At 52.7% G+C, this 21,214-nt stretch overlaps 1 protein-coding gene across 1 annotated transcript in view; it reads right to left on the bottom strand.

The window, feature by feature from the left end:
• The window catches only part of Cmip (c-Maf inducing protein), a 203,001-nt gene that overhangs the window by 76,575 nt on the left and 105,212 nt on the right, over positions 1-21,214 (bottom strand). The window contains exon 2 of the mRNA XM_028752396.1: positions 4,153-4,278. Coding sequence (XP_028608229.1) covers positions 4,153-4,278 — 126 coding nt within the window. The remainder of the gene's footprint in view (positions 1-4,152; positions 4,279-21,214) is intronic.

The raw sequence follows: 21,214 nt of genomic DNA, 5'->3' as shown, positions 1-21,214 counted from the left end.
CTCTGGGCAGTGGGCTAGCACAGCAGACTTAGATCACACCCCAGGCCCATCTCCCTCCTAGCCTGCTTGCCCCAGTAGCCCCTAGGGAGCAGGTAAGCCATGTACCTGGCTCCCGAGGAGCAGCTCTTCCGTTAACAGTCAATGAGAAACGTGGCACTTGTTGGCCAGCAAGGAAAGCAAGGTGGGCCAGGCAGTGTGTGACAAAGGTGCGATCCCCCTCAGCAGGGGATGCCAGGCCTCACTCTTGATTCCCAGTTCAGGCCTCCCCTGGTAGCTTCTTGGCCGAGGACAAGTCTGCCTGGCAGTGCCGCAGCCAGGAGAGCCTGTCTGTGAAGTTCCCTTGCAGCCCGGGTGGCGACAGAGAGGAGCCGGGACAACTCAGATCCCAGGGAACACTAGGTACAGTGAGTGGCCGGAGGGTGACTCCCCTGAAACCCCAGAGGGAGTCCACAGCATATCTTACCCCCGTGGCCCCAGGCTGGCTCTTGGTGGCTCTTTGCCTGAGCCTGGTGATAACCTTCCCACAGGGCTGGCTCCAGGCGAGCCTGCCCAACTTCCTCAGCGGAGGCTGCCAAGTTCTAGATCATTGTTGCGTTGTCTGCGAGGTGAGAAAAACAGCCTGGAGCCTGCAGGGACTGTTTCCCAAGTTCAGCTTCCTGGACCAATCTCCAGGAAAAACAGCAAAGAGCAGCCGGGAAAGCTCACTTGCTGTCTGCTCTCTGCTCGCTCTCCCTCTGTCTCTCTCTCCTCCTCTCTTCCACTAAGAAGGGAACCCATTCTGTCCCTATCAGCTACTTGTATGTGGGGTGAACGGTTGTCCATCTCCCATGGGGCTTTTGAGACCCGGTAATGAGAAGTGAGGGTGGGGGATGGGGGGAGGTGGGGGAAGGCACTGTCAGGAAGGAGGGCCCACATTCCCTCCTTATTTAAGCCACCTTGAACTCTGTCTGCTCTTCCTTAAGGGTAGATAGACCTTCTGCCTCCAGCATATTATTAGTACTGGTCGTTCTTAGCACTTAGCACTTAACCAGAAGCCACCAGGAAGGTGACTCAAATAGGGCACACACAGTGTAGGTGCTTAGAAGCTGGTCTCCTCACACTGGAGCTCACGAGAGGACGGCAAGGGGAAAACAAGATTAGCAGGCCTCTGTTGTTGCCGGAGCCTCTAACGTGTGCTTAGGGACCTCACACTGTAAACACAGAAAGCCCAGGAACACTGACTGGCTCCCAATGCTGGACACTGGCACCTTGTCCACTGCACCTACAGGAGGCTTACACTCTGCGACTTAAGAGGCATGCTGTAGGAAAGGTTCACTCGGCCTTTCTGGAACCCCTAAGTCAGGTCCCCTGCAGGGGCTGGACTTCCAGTAAGACAGGCTATCGATCTAAGTAAGCCAGAACGCAAACCGGGAGGACTCTAGGATCGGAGGAGGAATCCAGGGGTGTGTTATAGAGGAAGACAGAAGATGGACGCTCTGAGGCTAAGGAGACATTAAAGAAGCAGCAAACAGTAAAAGCTAGAGAGGGAGGGAGGGAGGAAGGAAAGATGAACAGAGACAGAGGGGGATGATGGGAGGGCGAGAAAACACAGAGACCCAGACCTCTGTCATTCTCCAACGGGCCCTCGGCACTTCCACCGAACCACGACCCCTGGGCTGTGACCCTTTAGCCTACCTGGCTGTTCCCCAGGTTCCTTCCCACCCAGAGGCAAGGAATATCTGTCCCTAGCCACTGAGGTTGTTCTTGGCAACACCTAGGCTCTGGGTCCTAACATAGTATGTCATTCAAGAAATAAGACAGAGCTGAGGCTCGACTTCCCTGACACACAGCATGACACACAGCATGAGGACCAGAATGCCCAGCAGGGATCCTAACCAACAGCTCTGGCCTCGCCCTGGGGGATGGAGGAGCCATACACAATTACGGAGTCTAGGGGGGAGGCAGGGACAGGCGGCCAACCTAATGTACCTCCCTTGGCCTGATGGAGGTACAAACAGGAGAGAGACCCAAGGGGTGGGCAGGGGCAAGGCTGCACCCACCTAGCTCTCTGAAGGGAGACTGCGCTGCTTCCCTGAGTTAGGCTCCGGATCACAGCGGTAGCTGGTGAGGCCTCCTCTCCTGTCTTCTCCCTCCTCTGCTGCTCCTGCCTCTGGCTGAGCAGCCAGCCACCAAGCAGGGGCGGCAAGCGTGGAGGACGCTGGGGCAGCCTGGTTTGTCAGCCCGCAGGGGGAGCTCTGACGCGTCGCTCAGCCCACTGCAGCCTGGGAGAGTCATCACTACCACCAGCCAAGGGCCATGGCCAGGTTAAAGGGACATGCCCAGATCTGGCTGGTGTGTCTCACTCCTCTGACCTGGGAGGGATGCTCTAGCCCCAGAAACAAAAGGCCCTCCTGCTAGTACGTGGGGACCAGCATCAACAGAGAAAACAGGGCTCCCTGGCTATTTCCCACCATGTCCAGCCTTCTGCCCCTCAGCGGATCTGTTGTCTTGTGTCCCTTCTGTCCCTTAAGAGCTTTCTATGGTTTCCCAATGCCCCCAGTATATAGTCAGAGGCTGACAAGACCGTATCATTTGGACGCAGTCATGGGCATCAACCTCACTCCTACCAGAGACCCCTCCCCCACTGTCATACTAGGTGTGTCCCCTCCAGGACACCCTCCTACTCATCCCCTCCTGCACCCCCACATCAATCATATCCCTGGGGTGCAGCTGTCTCCCGAGGCCCAGTGAGTCACCCTCCCCTCCCCCTCCCCTCACAGTCCTCTGGGACACGTACAGTCCTCTGGGACACGTCTGTGTCTGAGTTGCAGCTTCTTTGGTAATCATGTGTTTATGGCTCAGTCTCCCCAGAGACTGCCGGTGAGGATGAGGATGAGGCTGTATGGCCCAGAGAGAGGAGTAGGCTGGAAGCTGCATAACTGAGCAGTAAAGACATTCCAGAAGGCTGCCCTGCTGCCCTTCAGGGTCCTCACTGTCTTGACCATTGTTGCTCATGGGGTCAACCAGCCCCACAGGGACTGGCATTGCACAGCCTTGCAAAGACTCAGTGCTATAGTCATCAGGGCAAAGGGAAACAGAAGGGAGGCAGAGAGGCCAAAGGAGGCATGGCAGAGGCCGGTTAGTATCCCCCCTACAGACAAGGAGACAACAGAGGGAACTGGGGAACTCTGTTGGCCAGAAGGGGCATGATGAGGACACGGGGTGGTAGGTCACAGAGGGCAGAGCATAGTGGCTGAGGTCCAACACGGACTACGGCAGGCATGGCTTTTGTTGTCCTCCAAGAGAAGACGATACGGACAGGAATGTGTCACACCGTGTCCCTCACATGGCTGTGGCCAACTGCTTCTAGCTGCTACGTCCCCTTTCCAGGGTGCTTATCTCTCTTGCCTCCGGGTGGTACCAGATGGGCCATCAGCTGTTATGGTCAAAAGTGTGCCGGAAGCCAGAATACATCATACTCCCAAGGGACCAGCAGGGCTAACCCGGATCCTCCATGAGGTTCAAGTGGGGAAGGAAAGGCCTCTTACATTGAATAGAATTAGGAATTATACACCGTTCCCATCACCCACTGACAGCGTACCTCACCATGGAGGGAGGGGCAAAGCCTAAGTCTTGGTGACATCATCCGCCATCTGACCCTGGATCCAGCTGTTCTTTGCAGTCCTCTGCTGGACTTCTCAGCAATTTTAATAGCACGATCAATTTCTGTTCACCCTTTGGTCCGAATGATGTTTATATCATTTCTAACCCATATGCTCACAGACACACAGAGCCAGTATTTCCATTGTTTGAAAAAAAACACAAACTAAACTAAACTAAACTAACCAAAAAGATAAACAGGACACATCCTCACTTCATTCCAGCAAAGAGATACGTAACGAGGCAAGCCTCACAAGTTCCCAGGCTTGACAACTTGGCCCGTGGACTCAGTTTCCCCATTTTCAAAACAGAAGGCTACAGAATTCATTCTTCAGGCCCAGGAGAACTAGCAAGCTACCAGATGGCAGCATGCAGCAGGTGCATAATCCATGCACAGCCCTCCCAAGAGTCATTTTCTAAGTTGACCAAAGCTAACGTCTATAGAGGGAGCAGGTAGGGAGAGGGAGAGGGATGGGAGGAGAGAAACTGCTGGCTCATGCTTACTCTTCTTACCTGCAGCAGGACGGTCCCTCCGGGGATCGTGAGCTGTAAACAGTACTTCGGGGCATTCTCCCAGGACAGCGGCTGAACATCTTCAATGGCGCTGTAGGAGACCGAGTTTTCCATGTACCCAGACGGCTGTACCAAAGAGAGAGAAAAACAAGAACTGGTGAGCAGACGGTATGAAACACAGAAATGAAGCTACCCAGAGACCAAAGGGAGGACCAGCTCTTGGCTGCCAGCATCCCACTGCGGGGAGGGGCTGTGGAGGTAATTCATTCCCCACCAAGGGTCCAGAATGAAGAACAGGCAAGGGAACCCTCAGGTCAAGGGTGAAAGATCATGCCCTGGTGACCACAGAAGCCAGCACAGGGCAGAGCTTGAATCTCAGCATCCCTCTCCTCAGAGCATCCTCCCTCAAAGGCTCTGAGGGGGTCCATCTCATTCATGGAGGTCACTCCCTACAGCAGCCTCCTGACAGGACCTCTGACCCATCCTGCTTCCTCACCCCGGAAGTCCACACAGAGCACAAGCTGTCTTTCTTCGGCGCCTGGACCACCACATGGCTCAATAGCGTGTGTTGAGAGAAAGCGTGAGAGAGGCAAGCATCGATCAGTGATGGGGGAAGGCAAGACAGACCTAACGCCATCCATCCACACTGCCTCTAAGAGGGTCCCAGTGTCTCAGAGGAGCATCAGGGGGACACACGGCCCTGCCAGGGTCTTTAACACCCCACCTCCAAAATTCCAGAGGTCAGGAGAGTCAGTAAAGAGGTACAGCCAACCTCCCACAGACCCTTCTCATGCACACACAGCACCAGGAACTCCAGGAGTGGGATTTCACAATGACTTTAGCGAGGAGGTGGCAGGGCCATCCGTGGAGCACACAGGTCTTGTGACCTTCCCATAGCTACGACTAAATTAATTTGTACACTGTGCTATGCTGTAACACGAAGGCCCTGGGAGGATTTTACCACAGACACTTAGGCCTCTGATCGTTTTTTTGTTGTTGTTTTTCTTTTCCAACTGACAGGGAGTGGCAGTGGGGAGAGCTGACGCTAAACTGCCTCAGCCTCCCTGGTGCGGGTGGTCATTCGCCTGAAATAAAGTGAATGACCAATGTAGGTTGGCTCAACAGGTATCCACTGAGCTTCTGGCATATTCTAGGGGTCGTGGTGGGTATTGCATAAAATTGGAGTCCAACGGGGTGAGCAGACAACAAACAGAACATCCAAAAAAAAAAAAAGTAAGTATGGGGGAGGGGCTAGAGAGGACAGAGTATTGAATGGGGCGCGGCGATGGGACCATAGCATGAACTCAAGGCTAATGCAAAGGCCTGGGGCGGGGGTGGGAGGGGTAGCAAGAGACAGAGCTGAGGGAAGAGGTCAGGTGCAGCTTAGATAGCAGGTAGCACTTCTAGGGACTTTATCCCCAAGGGGAAGGTGCTACAGGAAATTCTAGCAGCATCACCGAAGCCACCAAGAACAGAGTCAGAAGGACAGTGATGGTGGGAGATGGCTGGCCGCAAGTCCTTCACTCCTGTGCACCGTTCCTCGGCAAGACCCACAGAGCAGTGTCCACCTGTGCACACCGCCCCTGTACATGGAGGTTGCTGCAGGCCATTTCCATCCTATAACCTGGCCTGGCTGCCCAAAAGCAGCTTGTAGCTGAAGCTGTGAGCAAGGCTTTCTGGGAAAAGGCTGGGTATAAATAAATAAGCACCCATTGGTTTTTTTAAAAAGCTGGATCGATCGCTTTTCCACTGTCTGACTCAGCACTTGGCCCAAAGCAGTCTTCAGAACCATTAAGACCTATGTTTGAATCTCTTACTGTGTGTCACTAAGACAGTTACAGCACCTCTCTGAACCTGGTTCCTCTGATGGTAATTTCATAAACAGAATTTCGAAGAATATCCCAGGGGATCTAATTTGTCAAGGGCTTACTTAGCTCCGCATCTGGAACATACTGAAGAGACTGACGGAATGACTATAGTTTATCTCCAGCATTCTCTACCTCAAACTCGAAGACAAAGTGTTCCTCAAGACACCTGCCCAAGCCGGACATCCTGAGGCTCACCTGTGCTTCCAGCACTCAAAAGGCAGAGGCAAGAGGGACGAGCATATGGGGCTAGCCTGGGCTACCTAACAAGTTTGTGTATCCAAAACCAAAAGGGTGCCCAGCACTTATGGAGGACGAGGAATACCTAAGCCCAGAAGAAGAGGACTTAGTGGACAGGATGAGCAATTCTACTATGGAATCTGGGGACACAATGGAGCCACTGGGAATCCAAGATGACTGACCAGGGCCTGGACCACAGTAGTAACACAGAAGAATTGGGTGCCGCGTTGGCACACTAGTGTAGAACACAACAGACGGGTAAAGTGGTGTGGTACAAAGGATTCTGGTCTCTGTTCTCCTCTGCATACAAGGTTCCTCTGTGGTCACTGCAGGCTAAGCTATGTTGATGCCTCCGCGCCCAGAGGGTCCTCACCAGGATGGGAAATTCAAAGACATGTGGGGACAGATGTGTCACATCCACTGAGACTATGCTACCCACAGCAATCGTGACACAGGAGCCAGAGTCACCAGCAGACAAGAAGTGAATCAGAAAATAGGACAACCAAGACTTCCACCACCAAGGGGAAATGGAAGATGTGGCTCTCAGGCACAACTAAGAGATTACAGGCTTTCTAGAATCAGGCTCACAGTGCAAGGTTCTGGGGTACCCTGGCATCCACAAAATCCCTGGTGGAATCAGATGGGTGGCTATCACATCCTGGGTCTGTATCGAGTCAGACAGGGTGGACTGGGCTCATGGGAGGCAGGGTATATTTGCTGGGGTGATCTGGAACCAGCTCACCCCAAACGGCTGTCCCTCACGGTGGTAGCACCATCCATCGGCTCTCCTGGGGCTGCACACTATTGGGTGGATGTCACTGCATGTAAGTGACAACTCACACTTGACTAACAAATGCAGCGTGGGAAGGTGAGGGACAGAGTCTAAGCTCGTGGATAAAATCAAATCAAGATCACTCAGGAATCAAGCCTATAAACCCAGGGGGCTGAGGCCAGCCCACCAACTCAAGACCTGTCAGGACTACAGGGTGAGCTCAAGGCCAGCCTAGGCAGGTGAGATGGTCACGATATAAAATGTAAGGGGCCAGGGATGTAGCGCAGAGGAAGACAGCTTGGCTAGTATGTTCGAGAATCTAGGTTCAATTCCTCATCCATCCATCCATCCATCCATCCATCCATCCATCCATCCATCCATCTCTCCCTCCCCCTCTCTCACACACACACAGACATTCAATAATATCCCAATACAGGTTTTTTATTTTAATGTTTAGTACATGAAACTCTGCATCTGTGTATGTGTGCTGTGTACATGCGCCACGCACAGGTTATACAGAGGCCAGAGGACATCGGGTGCCCCGTGATAAAGTTATCAGTTTCTGCTCACCCCCCTTGAGTCAGGGTCTCACTAAATCTGCAGCTGGCCTGCCTTTGTCTAGACCGATTTGGCTTCTGCACTACGGGGGGCTCAACCTGTCTCTTCTGAGACACTGGAGTCACGGGTGTGTGCTGCCATGCCTGGCCTTCACATGAAAGTTGGGGGATTCAAACTCGTGTCCTTAGGCTTGTAAAACAAGGTCTCTTAGACACAGACACAGACACACACAGACACACAGACACACACACACACACACACACACACACACGGTTTATATGCAGCATGTGGCAATCAACTTGTAGGAGTCAATTCTCTCCTTCCACCGAGGGATCAGGCTCAGGTCATCAAGCCTGCCGCCTTTACCCGGAGTCATCTCGCCAGCCCTAAACATATATATACATATATGTACATGTATATATAGGTGTGTATATATATATATATTTTTTTTATTTTTTTTTTGGCTGAGTCTCCAATCAAAGACTTTGCTTGTGCTGTACCTATGAGCACCCACGCCGAGTTTCTCTTGCTCCCGCCCTTTCTGCCGTTGACAGAACCGCCGTTCTGCTTTGCATGAGCGATAAACAACTCTGAAGTGAACACCCTCGTGAAGCCTGTTTTTCTAGCCTATATTTAGGATTATTTCTTTAGGCTGGATTCCCAGAAATGGAATTACTGGGACAAAGGGTTAGAGCGTGTTTTCTGCTGTTGCCAAATTACTCTCATTAGAGAGATATTAAAGAGTCCTGAGAGCCCTGGCCAGGAATGAGGGACCCACTGCTGTCTCGCCTGGGTGCTACTCTCCGGCCATGTTCTAACAAGGTGGGTTTGGCACTAGAGTTTCTAGGCTGAGCACTGTGTTGGGTCAGTATGTGCTGGGTGCTGAGAACACAGACATCCACCACCCAAGGTCCTGGCTCTTGGGGTGCAGCCTTCTGGAACACTTCGAGTTGTGCATTGGGGACACTGCCTTCTTGTGGGGACAATTCTCTGACCTGTGGCAGTGTTCTGCTATGTGACTAATACGGGCTCGTGTAAGGGGGCCTGCGTTTTCCAGAAAACGCCCTCTAGAATTCTGGGATAAGCCTGGCTCAAAAGCATCCTGAATGAGAGACAGAGCAGGTGGCTGGAGGGTCCCTCACCAGTTTTCCCCCTCTCCAAACCCCAAGACCTTCAGGGCTAATGTTTACATTAATGATCTGCTTTCACGGGCTTCTCATCCAGTGGGGTGCTCATCCGACAGCCTTCACCACCCTGTCAGCTCTGCCACCCCAGCCTATTGCTGGTTTCCATGGTGATGAGCACATGACTCATGAGTCTTCAGCCCCCAGGATGAGGCTCTAGGCTGACTCAAGACATTCCAGTAGGATGGGGGGCTCCCACACCCTAAAAGGAAAAGCCTATCTGGAAAGTCCCTCTATCAGCCACTCCAGACTGGAGCCGCTAAGTGCTGCAGAAGCCTCATCCTGGCCTGGGGTTGTCAGCAGCCGGCTGGTTGTCACTATGGCAGCTGGCTGAGTGGGACTTGAGTCATCCCTCGGAGGAAGCTGAGTCGCAGAGCAGGGTCCTTTGGCGCCATCATGCTGGTATGGCAGTAGTAGGAAGCTCTGCTCTGGTCTCCAGGAACCACGCCACAAGACACGGCAGGAAGCCCTTTCCAGCGAAGGTGGCCAGGCAACACTGAGAAGGTCAAGGACAGTACTGCATCTCTGTTGTCAATGGTCATTCTGCCAGGGACTAGTAAAGAGCCCTCTGAGATTCAGGGGGACACCCATCATGCCAAGGAGCCAACACCTGACTGGAAAACACCATCACCTGTCTGTCCATCACATTCTGCCTGTGTGAATCTGCCTATGCAGAACACTGCTACGCAGGCTGTGAGCTGAAGCCCTACCTCATCTCTGTCTGTGGCTGAATATGCCCCACTGTGTGGACCACCTACATGCTCTTCTCATGGCCACTTGGACCTCCTGTTCTCCCATTACTGTGAGAAGCCTTTGTCCTACTAATCTTTCCAATGGGGTGACAGGAAGATACAAACACCATAAACGTATCTCCATCCATCGGATCTCACTCTATCAGGCCTTATGCCCCAAGCCCCACCTATCCCACCCCCCCCCCCCCCCCCACTAAGCATAGTGCCCCCCCCCCCCCAACCCCCGTGACCACTCTTGCCCCAGCTGAGAGCTTGACTTCATTCAACCACACTACAATGCCACAGCAAGCTAGGGAGCTGCAGTCACCCTGAGGGAAATGGAGAGAGAGGTCACAGGCTTCCTGCTTCCCACCATGATCCAATCTTGCAACCACCAACATAAGAGATCCGGACAGTCCTGGGCAGTTTAGCAACTCCAGGGCAGTAAGCATCATGCAGAATTGCGCAAAGGCCAGCAGGCTCAGGGGTCTGGCCTCCCCACTGCCACACAGCTGTGGCGTCCCTGCACACCTTTAACAGTAGTGGCATTACAGTTGGACCCCTGTCTTAAAAAAACAAAAAAACAAAAAACCTGCAGCTGGGCTTGAAGGGCAGGGCCATTCTAGGGCTCCATGGGGACAGTGGGGAGGCATACAGGGGGCTCATTAATCAAGAAGCCAGCCCCGGCAGCTGCCCCCTTTTATGGCCAATGCCTCAAGAAGTTTAGTAACGGAGCCAAGGCTGGCTATTTCCATATCCCGGCCCTCCCATGCCCCATCTTCTTTGCGGGCATGGGGAAGGGTGGGAATTTGGTCCCTGGGCCTGGCACTTTGGCATCTGTCCCAACAAGTGCCTTTGCCACTGAAACAGTTGATGAGTGACCCAAAGATGTCCTCAAATCAGCCCCATTCTTCCCAGAGTCCACGGGCACGTCTAAGAACAGTAACAGCCAGGCAGGTGGGACCTGAACTGTCTACAGGTGCCATGGTTCCAAGGGACCCTGGAGTGGTCCCACTGGGTCCTCTTCAGAAGGAAAAAGAGAACGAAGAAGAACCCTGCCTGGGCTTTTATGAACTTGGGGGTTACCCTGTCCTTGATCTTGACTCCATAGCAGGACCACTAGGGCCTCTACACTGTTACAGGCTGACAATGGAGCCTATTAGAAGAAAGTTAGAGGGCACTGGGTGTATGCTTTGTCCCTGTCCCCCTGCTTCCTGGCCACCATGAAGCGAGCAGAGCTGCTTCTCCAGATACTCCTGCATGGTTCTGCCTCATCCGAGGCCCAAAGCAACATGGCTGCATAACTGTGAACTTAAGTCCACAAACACATGGACCCTTTCTCCTTTAAGTTGATGGTCCCAGCAACGGAACTCTCTGACGGGCACAAGGGTTTCTGGGGGTGCACGAACAAAGCTGCTCTCGGCAGCATCCGCCAGTGCTTGGTCCGGCGGAGAGGTGCTGAGTTTTGTCTGCAGCACCACCCTGGCTAAGAATGTCTAAGCGTTGCCCTTGGCTGTAACCCTAAATTCAATGGAAACAACACACAAGTTCTGGAGAAATCTCCCAGAGGACATATTTGGGGGAAAGTCCCCAGGCCCATTCTTAAACGAAGTCATATGACTCAGCCTCCAGGAGATAAGAGGTTTCTCCCAGAGCTATCTTCATCTCCTTGGAAAAGCAGGGATGTTGGGATAACACAGATGTGCGATCTGTGACTCCAGGAGCAGGTCCACATCCCTCAGTCTCCCCTGGCAGGCCAGAACTACCCGGTGTGACTGTAGCCTGTTCACAGGCCCCAAGTCACAGAAGGGATGGGGGTGGAGCAATGGCTTCCAGCAAGACAGCCTGCTAGAAAATAGGGTGGAGTGGGGGCTGGGGGGGGGGGAGGATACGGATGACATTCTAGACCTGAGGCTCTGGGAGGTGTGGGGACTCCAGGGTTCACCGAGTGGTGGAGTTGGGGCCCAGGAGCCCTGCGGCCCCTCGGTTCAGCCTGAGGACTGAGCAGACAAGAGTACTTTGCAGTGACCTCTCCTACCCCTCAAGGTTCACAGCTTACCCTCACTTGATAGCAATTTACAAGGAAGACCCAGGGCAGGAGTCAGCCTATGGTCACCCATGTCATCATGGCCGAACTGACTTTTCACTTTGAAATTTTATGTGTGGCTGCCACAGGACAACTTCAGTTTCCTCTTCAGGAGCCACTCACTTTGCTTTCTGAGACAGGGTCTCTCCTGGGTCACCTAGGAGGTAGGCAAAGGCTGGTTGGCCAGTGAGCCACCGAGTCTCTCCCTCCCCGCCATGCCTACTTTTTTACATGGGTGCTGGGGATTGAAACCAGGTCTTCCAACAAACGGCCCATTGAGTCATTTCTCTGGCTCCTTGCTGGAATTTTACATAAGCAGAAGGAAGGCCCTGGGCTAGTTTTGATGACTCCAAAAGATGCGCTCTTTTCGTGATTTTTATCAAGCTGTTCTATTGCTCTGGACGGGTGTGTGTGTGTGTGTGTGGGGGGGTTATAGACATGGAACTTGACCAGAAGAGCAGGACCTCTCAGCCCTGCTGTGTTTTTCCCATGTGCATGCCAGGACCAGTTTACCCAGAGCCTACGTGTGCCAGGCAGGGCAGAAGAACTGACAACCTGTCCCTGTCCACAGGAAGCACATGTAGAACTGCTTTCAAAAACTGCCGGTCGCCCGCGCCTACATACATGTCTGCGGCAACACAAGCCAACATTCTGACAGCCGAGGATCGGTCTGCCCTCCTCTGCATCTGCTCGGACTATAAAGGCAACAGGCACACACTTGCAAGGCAAAAACCCAGCCTGCCACCTTACTCCTGCCTCTCTCTGCCTGGGGTCTGGCTAGCCTGGTCTTTTGAAACTTCAGTTTCTGTGTTGTGTATGTGTCTGCTGAAGGCCCATAGCCCTGCCCCTGTGGATTCCCCGTAGAATGGTGGTGACGGAGAGGTAAGTATGCAAAGCATGTGGAACATTCAAAAACTGTGACGAATGTGAGGGGAACATTCAAAAACTGTGACGAACGTGAGGAAGAAAAGGAGTAAGGTGACAGGAAGCTGGGCTGGCAGGTTAAAGAGGAACTCTTTAGTTCTTAGGAAAGGGAGCCGCCAGGGGCTCTCCCAGGAGTGCTAAGGAAGACAGGAACCGTCCTTGTGGGTTGGTTCACTTCCTGCCAGCTCTTCCACAGAGCTCTTTGGGATGAGGGAATTGTCTCCCATCAGATTGGCCTGTAGACAAGTCTACAGAGCATCTAATCTGATTAGTGATTGGTGGGGGAGGGCCTAGCATATCATAGGTGGTCCTGGGGTGTACAAGAAAGCAGGCTGAGCAAGCCATGGGGAGCAAGACAGTAAGCAGCGCTCCTCCATGGCCTCGGCATCAGCTCCTACTCCAGGATTCTGCTGTGAGTATCTGCCCTGATTTCCTTCAGTGACAAGAGTGTGGTCTGAGAGTTGTAAGCAGAAATAAACCCTTTCCTCCCCAAGTTTTATTTCTGGGTCATGATGTTTTATCACAGCAACAGGAGAGCTGGCAGCTAGTTAGTTCTGATGCACATTCACCTAGCCACCGGCACAGGACAAGACTGCTCCATCCATGGGCTGAAATCAAATAGAACTTCACAAACCACTTAAAGCAAGAATTTATTCTGGTTTGGTAAAAGAGCGTGCGGGGGTGGGGGGTGGGGGGGAGGTATATCTCTGAGTTCGAGGCCAGCCTGGTTTACAGAGTGAGTTCCAGGACAGCTTGGGCTTGAAACCCTGTCTTCAACAAACAAAAAACAAAAACAAAAGCAAACAAACAAAGGCAGAGTCTCAAGTAGCCCAGGCTAGTCTTGAACTCATCAAGGAAGACCTTGAACAACTTCTGATCCTCCTGCCTCCACCTCTGGAACCTTGAGGTGACAGGGATGTAAAGACTGTGAAGAGAAACCTTTGACCTCAGAGAGTAGCTTGCCACCCCCATGTCCACCCCAAAGAATCTTAAGATTTAAGCCCACTAGGGAGAAACAGGTTGAGAGAGGAGAGGCATCCAGAAGGATGGTTTGTGGGCTTTTCCTAGCTGAAGTAAAAAGAAACAGAGCTGAGGAGATAGCTTGGTGAGTAGAATACTCCACTGATGTGCATGGAGCCCTGGGCTGTGTGCTCAGAACCACATAAACTGCACATGGTACACTGTGTATGATTGTAATGTGGCTCTCAGGAAGAGACAAGAGAATTAGAAGTTCAAGGTCAGCCTAGGCTACATGAGATGTTGCCTAGAAGAAACAAAATAGTGTGGGTGCTCCCTCTTCTGCCACCTGGACAGCAGCCCTGGGGGTTGTCAGCCCTCACAGCCCACAAACACCACCAGTCCCTTCTCATGTCCCAAGGGCCTCCCTTTGTCTGACCCTGGTGGCCTTCTGTCTCACAGGACCTTCGTTCTACAAAGCTGGGTTCTCCGGAAGCCAAGGCCAGTAGGGCAGACTCTTAAGACAAATAAACTCAAATGTTTCTCTCCAGTTCTTGGCAAAGCCGAGCTGGATTCAGGAGCCCGTGTGGTGTTTCAAGCATGGGAAGTCCCTGGCGGGCCTTTCCTCGAGCTGTAGGCTTCAAGCCAGGGCTTCCAGGATGGGTGACAATGGGTGCCGAGGGAACTGAGCCCATGTACACACTGTTAGGTGCTCCTGCACAGACCCTGGGATCATCTCCAAGAAAACTCATGGCAAGGCACGTAGAAATATGCGAGGGTAGGTTAAGAAGCCAGGGGGGACTTGAGAAAAGTTCTAGAATGTGGATGCACACTGGTTAGATATTCAGCAACCTCTGACAGTTCTCCCTGACTTCTGGACTCTCTGAATTCTGTCACTAGTGAAATGGGGAAAAGAACAGTGTCCACATCAAGGGACCACTGCAACCTAGAAGGATCGGTCACAACTTGAAAGGGAAAGGACTTTGAAAGTGGCAGGTCAGGGGAGACAGGGCCAGCCACTTTCAGAGGGAGTAGCTATGTGACCAAGACTCAGATCAGTCACCTTCTCCATTTATCTGCATGCCTTCTACCCAGAGAAACACAGCCTAACACACTCGAAAACTATCCAGTGGCTGAAAGGACACAAGAAGGAACGATAGCCGTGTGCACAGCCCCTGCAGTTACAGGGTTTCCTTTTCATAAACAAAACCCTTCTACCCAGCCCCAGTCATCCGGAATCAAGGTCAGGTAACTGGTATTATTCAGTCTAATGGAGGACATCAAAAAAGACAAAGCCCCAGCCAGTCACACATACTATCTCATATGACCTGCCCTTGCAACACCTTGCCAGTGGTTGGTAACTCCCATATCCCAACAGGCCAAAATGGACACAGAGAATTCCAGGACACCAGGGGTTTAAACCCAGCCATCTCTCCTGCATCCTCCGCCTCCTAGCTTCCTTTACCCTATGAAACCACCCTTCTGAAACTTGAACTTTGAAGATCACAGAAGACGACAGGTGTGGGGTCCAGACCCAGCAGGCCCTGTGCGAAGCAGCCAGCGCCTCTTGAGTGACAGAAGAAGAGAACCAAGGTCTCAGGATGTGTCTTCGAAGACCACTTCCTGTGAGTTCTTAGATGACGGGAAGCTCTAGGAGGAGTCTCCATGGGGTGACACAAAATGAATTTCAAAGACGTGGGGGCTCTGGGAGGTCTGTGTCATCACATCAGGTGGATCTGTCATCGGCTCACTGTGACTCTACTTCTACTGGTATCCCCAGGAACCTCTGTGGCCGCTCTATCCAGAGCCCTCTCGATGACGGAGAAGGGTAGCTAACTATGCGAAGGCTGGCGTGCACTTGGCTTGACATCAGTCACCCACTTGCTGACATGAGAGCTCGCTTCCCTCTCTTCGTGCGCAGCTGGCTAGATTGCCAAATATTTATGGAGTACTTCCTGTGGGGCGCAGCTGGTGTGACCCAGGCACCGGGGACACATCCAGACACAAGATAGAGCTCCCTACTTCCAACACGTGAGCTGAACCCCAAATCTCCCCACCCACCCACCCACGTTGTCTCCCTGCATTTCCCTAACCCTCTTCACTGCTACATCGGCTGGCTGGCTGGCTGGCTGGCTGGCTGCTCACTCAATGTCCCCCATGAATTTGATGCCCCAGTGCCAGGGTCCCGCTGGTCCCCAGGATTAAGGTCATTCAGCTGGGATCGAACTCACTAAACACTTTAGCAATGGAGTTGTCTCCCCAGGCTGCCCCTCAGCCCATGGTTTAGTTTTAAAAACCAAACTGGATGCTGATGGAGAACTCAGCTGTTGCTCAGGGACTGGTGGGTAATCAATTCTAAACTGAGTAAGAACAACAGAACAGGACTTGCTTTTTTGCTCCATAGGGTCCGCAGCTGTAGGAATGGCCCAGAGCCCAACCTGAGGGATTAGGGGACAACCACACAGGTCTGAGGATTTCCCAAGGCTGCCGCCATCAATGTGAAGACAAAAGAACAAAGCATTAGGAACAATCCCCTCCGTCACTGCCTGATCGGATGGCCAAGGTCGCAGGCTATGATAGCCAGCACTTACCCTCCTAGGGGTAGAGCCCATTAGAAATTTTCAAATCAGTTCCAACCCAAATACCTCTTCCTTCTGACCACTAAGCGGATGAGGGAAGAAAAAAGCCTTGGCTTTCTCTTAGCTGTCACTGGAGTGAGGACTGCTTGCTGCACACTGCCACCGTCAGGAGCTCTCTAGCAGTGGAGAGCTGCTGTCCCCAGCATGCTGCTCCGAGTTTTCATTGGGTCATCTTCCAGCTGTCAAGCACTCTTATCCCACACCTGTCCTAGCTCCACTGTCTGGGATACTCAACCCACATAGGACAGTGTTCAGCATAGGAGAAGGAGGCCCCCGTGGGGCCACCCAGCATGGGGCAGATTCCTCCTGAGGGACACATCTCCCTGCAGCCCTGGGCCATGTTTAGGAGTAAGCTTGCTAGAAAGTAGTAATCTTGGAGGATTTCTGTTCATGAACAAGGCCCCAGGGTGCAGCTGTGATCCCGGAAGCAGGTAACAGGTGCTTTTCGGGCAGGCTTTGAATGTGGAGGAGGCTTCTGGGTGCCCACTCCTCCAGCCTGATTGACTTAAGAGGCTCTTACAAGCACCGCCTTCACTCTGCTGGTCAGGTCTGGCTTTTGTTGGGAGGACCTGGCCAGCTGCAAGCAAACACCCTGGGAGAAATTACAACCAGGAGATAGATTTAGGGCTGCAATTATGGAAGGGGCCCCTGAGGAGAAAAGCAAAGGGCAGGAACGGAAGGACTCTGGGGACTAGATTTCCTGGGGTCCAGCCTCGACTCTGGGCAGTTTGATGTGAGGAGACGCCATCCTTCAGTGCCTCAGTTTCCCTATCAGGGTCTACCATAGGTATCAAAGGGATAGATACAGACAGAGTCCCCTTTAAAAAGGCAGAACCCAGAGGCCAGACACTGACCCTATCACTCCTACCTTCACAGTTGGTGACAGCTGACACCCACCACCCAGAGACCTTCCCACGGGAGCAGCAGTACCACCCTCATTTCCTGTGTGGAAACCAGAGTTGTTTGTTTCTTAAGGCAAGGTCTCATGTAGCCAAGGGAGGGCTGAGACTGTGTAGGTGAGGGTGACTTTTAACTCCTGATCCTCCTGCCTCCACCTCCAAAGCGCAGGGATCACAAGCATGCACCATCACACCCCAGTTCTCATCTGAGCTCTCATCTCGTGGATGGGGAAAGAGATGGGTCTAAGGAGAGGGGAGAAGTCAGAACTCGCGGTACTGAGCTTGCGGGGACCCACACCTCTGACTCCCTACCCAGGTCCTGCCAACTCTCTCTACCACCTCAGGCAGAGAAGACAATGCAGGAAGGGGTCAGAGACACCTCGGAGGTGAGGCAGGAGGCTGTGGTTCTAGGATAAGATGGCTCAGCAGGCAAAGGCACCTGCCACCAAATCTCATGACCTGAGTTCCAGTTCTTGGGATCTGCCAAGAAAAATGACCCCTCAAAAGCTGTCTGTCCTCTGACTTCCACATGTGTGATATGGCACACACGTGCACACACACACACACACACAAACACACACACAAAAAAAAGCCCACAAATTTTTAAAAGACTCTAAGGAAAAGGCACACATGCACACATGTACACACATACACATGCACACGTTCAAATCCCCCTGGCTGAGTCTCTCTCCAGCTGTGCGCCCTTGAGCAACCCACTGTCGTGAGCAATGCCCAGTATATTTTATTGTATTTCATCAGTCTGAAGACGCAGCTCAACTTCCCTTGAAATCGGGTGTCTTCCCAGCAGTCTCCGCTGACGGCGGATACGAGCATCTGACACCGCCATAGGTCAGAGGAGTTGCTTGCTACATGCTGGCACTCAGCACGGCGCCACAGGGAACTGGCTTAGTGAAAGATGCATCCTTTCTCAACAGAGCAGCTGTACAACCTACCTAAGTATATGTGGAACAACAGCCGTCGGCAGGAACCTCCCCTCCCACCTACCCTGAGAGACCAGCATTGCTCCAGCCCCCACGGCCCCTTCAGACCTGAAGCCCACACTCTGGACAGGACCAATCGTACACAGCTTGACCCTAGACCAGATCCTGCTCAGTACATGACAGAGGTGCCTGTGGTCTGGCTCAGCATGTCAGGCTTAATAAGCACACCCATGGGACTGTGTGCAAGTGAGCGGGTGGGATGATCGGCTGACCCTGGCTGCAGCCCCAAGGGTTCCACCTGTTTACTGTGGCTCTGATGAAGTCAGTCTTGGGGGACCATACCTCTGGGGTTGACATCACCACTCTAGAGACCTATGTGTTCCTCTGGGGCCCGATCTCTCTCCCCCGATTTTGTTACTATCCCTGGTGTGGAACCTGTACCTGCATAGTGGTTAGGAGTGGGAACATGGAGTTTGAGGAAGCTTGCTGAAGGTCACTCGGTCCCACCCCCTCACAATGTTCTGGGCCTGGCAGAACTCCCAGGGAACCCTCAGCTTCCCAGGCTACTGCTGGCTTGCCTCAGTTTCCCTCTCCTGAACAGGGACAGTCATGGTGGGGAAGGCACAATATGGGGGAAAGAGTCAGGCAAGTGTCCAACTCAGAGTTAAGTGCTTGTCTAATCTTAGCTATCAATCAGGTGGTAACTCTGAGAACATTCCAGAAGCAGCAGGCATTCCTACCATCTCTATCAAAAGGTAGCAAACAGTGCCCCTTCTCAAAGAAACAGGAGTGAGCAGGACCCCATTATATGATGATGCCCTGCAGCTGGTGCCAGTAGCCACTTCACAGGCACTACTGTGCAGGTCCTAAAGGGATGACGTGGTTTCCTCTCTTGTAGGTCAGTGTCCTGGTCCTAGTACTCGGTGTCACCAGCTAGACCATGGCCTCTTTGTGCATCTGTCTGTCCTGCTGCTCTGTGAGCCCCAAAGAGCAGGGATAGGACCTGACTTATGAGTCACAGTGTCCCTGTAGTATAGCATCAGGCATAGAAGAGACAGGCAGGGTACAGCCAGAGAGGGGCCTCAGCCGACATCAATGTCATGTTCATAGAGAATTTCTACCATCTCCCTCCTCTTTCACCTGACAAACAACTAGAATTTCCCAGCCGTCCAGTAAAGCCTCCTCCAGCTTCCTAGTTCCCGCTAAGCCACTGTCTTTCTCTGAAGTATAGCCGACATCCTGAGCTGTCAGGGCGGGGCCGGAACAATCTCAGGCTTTGCCGGTCTTGCTTAGTGACATGCCAGGTGCCAGGCCTGGAATCCCTGCCACATCCTCCTGCCAGCTAGCGGGACTCCTGGGGCTGTGAAGGCTGTCAGTGCCAAGCCAGGGCAGTCCCAGGACGGGCTGGCAGGCTGGACCAAGGGGGTCACACGGTCACCAGCAGACCTAATAACAAAGACTACACAGCCACCAGGAGAAAGTAAAGGTCAGTGCTCTCGGCTGGTGCAGGAGCGGGATGGGATCTACAGACCAGCGCTGCCCAGGAACTTTCTAGAACAGTGGGAAAGTCCTACATGGGTTACCCAGGGTAACTCACTACATAGTTAAGGATGACCATGAATCCTCATATTTGACCCTCCTGCCTCTCCCTCTCAAGTCCTAAGCTTTACAGGCATGCTCGATTTATACACAATGCTGGAATGGAACCCAGGGACCCATGTGTGCCAGGCGAATACCCACCAACCTCGTCACATTCCCAGCACGCATCTGAGCACTCAGAATGTGGCCATTTGTCACTAGTGGAATGGAACCCCTCAGTTTAGCTGATTTTAACTTAAAGACTACCCTCAGCAGCTTGGATCACTGTCTTGGGCTAAGCCCAGGTTTGGGGTTACTATACTGCACCCTAGGATGCTGACAGAAGGGAAGAGGAATGGAAGAGGAAGGGAAGAGGAGTGTCAAAGCCAGAGGTTTTGCTGACTGAGGAGGTGCTCAACCTAAATCCCAGGCCAGATGCTACACGGAAGGCTTGGAGGACGTCAACCGACTTCACTGTTAAAGCCACCAGGAACAACAGACATCTTAACAAACCAGGAGACAGGAGCTGGGGAAGCTGGAGTCACTGTCACTTGCCTGAGGGACAGGGGACTGAGTCACCTGCAATGCCAATCTTTCTCTGTCTGCCAAAGGCATCTCTGAAGGAGTGCATTCGCTCTGTTCCCAGCTAGGGTGCTAGGTTACTCCCTGAGTGGAGAACAGAGAGACAGGAGCTTCTGAGGAACCGGGTGGGCTGGCTTGAGGTCTGTATGACCAGCTTGCCAAAACAATTCTGGAACTTACCATTCAACCAGCCCCAGTTCTGCTGTTGAAAGTGAATTTCCAACTTCTCCCCTCTAGCTCCTCCCCTTTGTCCCTCCCCCACAAGATTGTTCCCAAAGAGAAACAAGACTCCCACTGAGGGCGTGGGTCTGCTTCTCCTTACCTTCAGCCTATTCCACGGTGGGTGGGCACTGCCATGCCTGCCTGTCACCTGGCCCACTCCACCCCCAACCAATCCACAGAGCTATTTTCTGTAAAATTATCAACAGGTAGCTTTGCACTGGTTTTCAAAACTACAAACCACGCCTTCTTTCCAACTATGAAATGTGGAGATCAGGTGCCCTCAATCTGACCCGAACTGAAGGTCGAGTTCCTCTCCACCTTGGGAGGATTGGAACCTGCCTGTATCTTAGCACTCTAGAGGCGTGCGCAGGAAGATCAGGAGTTCGAGGCCAGCCCTGGCTACAGAGCAAGCTGAAGGCCAGCCTGAGCTACAGGAGACCCTGACCACCTTAAAAATGACCCTGCTGACCCCATGGCTTCATTTCAAAAGCAAGCAGTTCCAAGTTCATTACTTTTTAAATGTGCTTGTCTCCCCCCCCCCCACCCCCCCCCCCCCCCGTTCAGCCCTGATAATGAGGGTCAGAGAGGCCGCTGGATTCTATGTTGTGTGTTTACATGTCCCTCCCAGTCTCTCAGAGAAACTTGGACATGAGGGAGACTGACACATCAATACGTGGGAGACTGAGGGGTTTCCCAGAGCTGGACTCTGCATATTAACACAGGGAAGTCCCAGGCAAGCTGGGTTGGGCTGGTCACTCATTTTATATAAGAACTGCTGTTACCCTTTATTAATTGTTGCCTATTTTGACTATCAGGGACCTTGGCTTCTGCTAACTCTGGAATCCTAAAAGCCATGAGGCAAACAGCCATTAGAAAAGGTGTGC

Source organism: Grammomys surdaster, unplaced genomic scaffold, assembly GCF_004785775.1.
Source record: "Grammomys surdaster isolate TR1022 unplaced genomic scaffold, NIH_TR_1.0 128, whole genome shotgun sequence".
Classification (NCBI taxonomy): domain Eukaryota; kingdom Metazoa; phylum Chordata; class Mammalia; order Rodentia; family Muridae; genus Grammomys; species Grammomys surdaster.
Note: the sequence above shows the minus strand (reverse complement) of the source record. Positions and strands in the feature narration are given on the sequence as shown.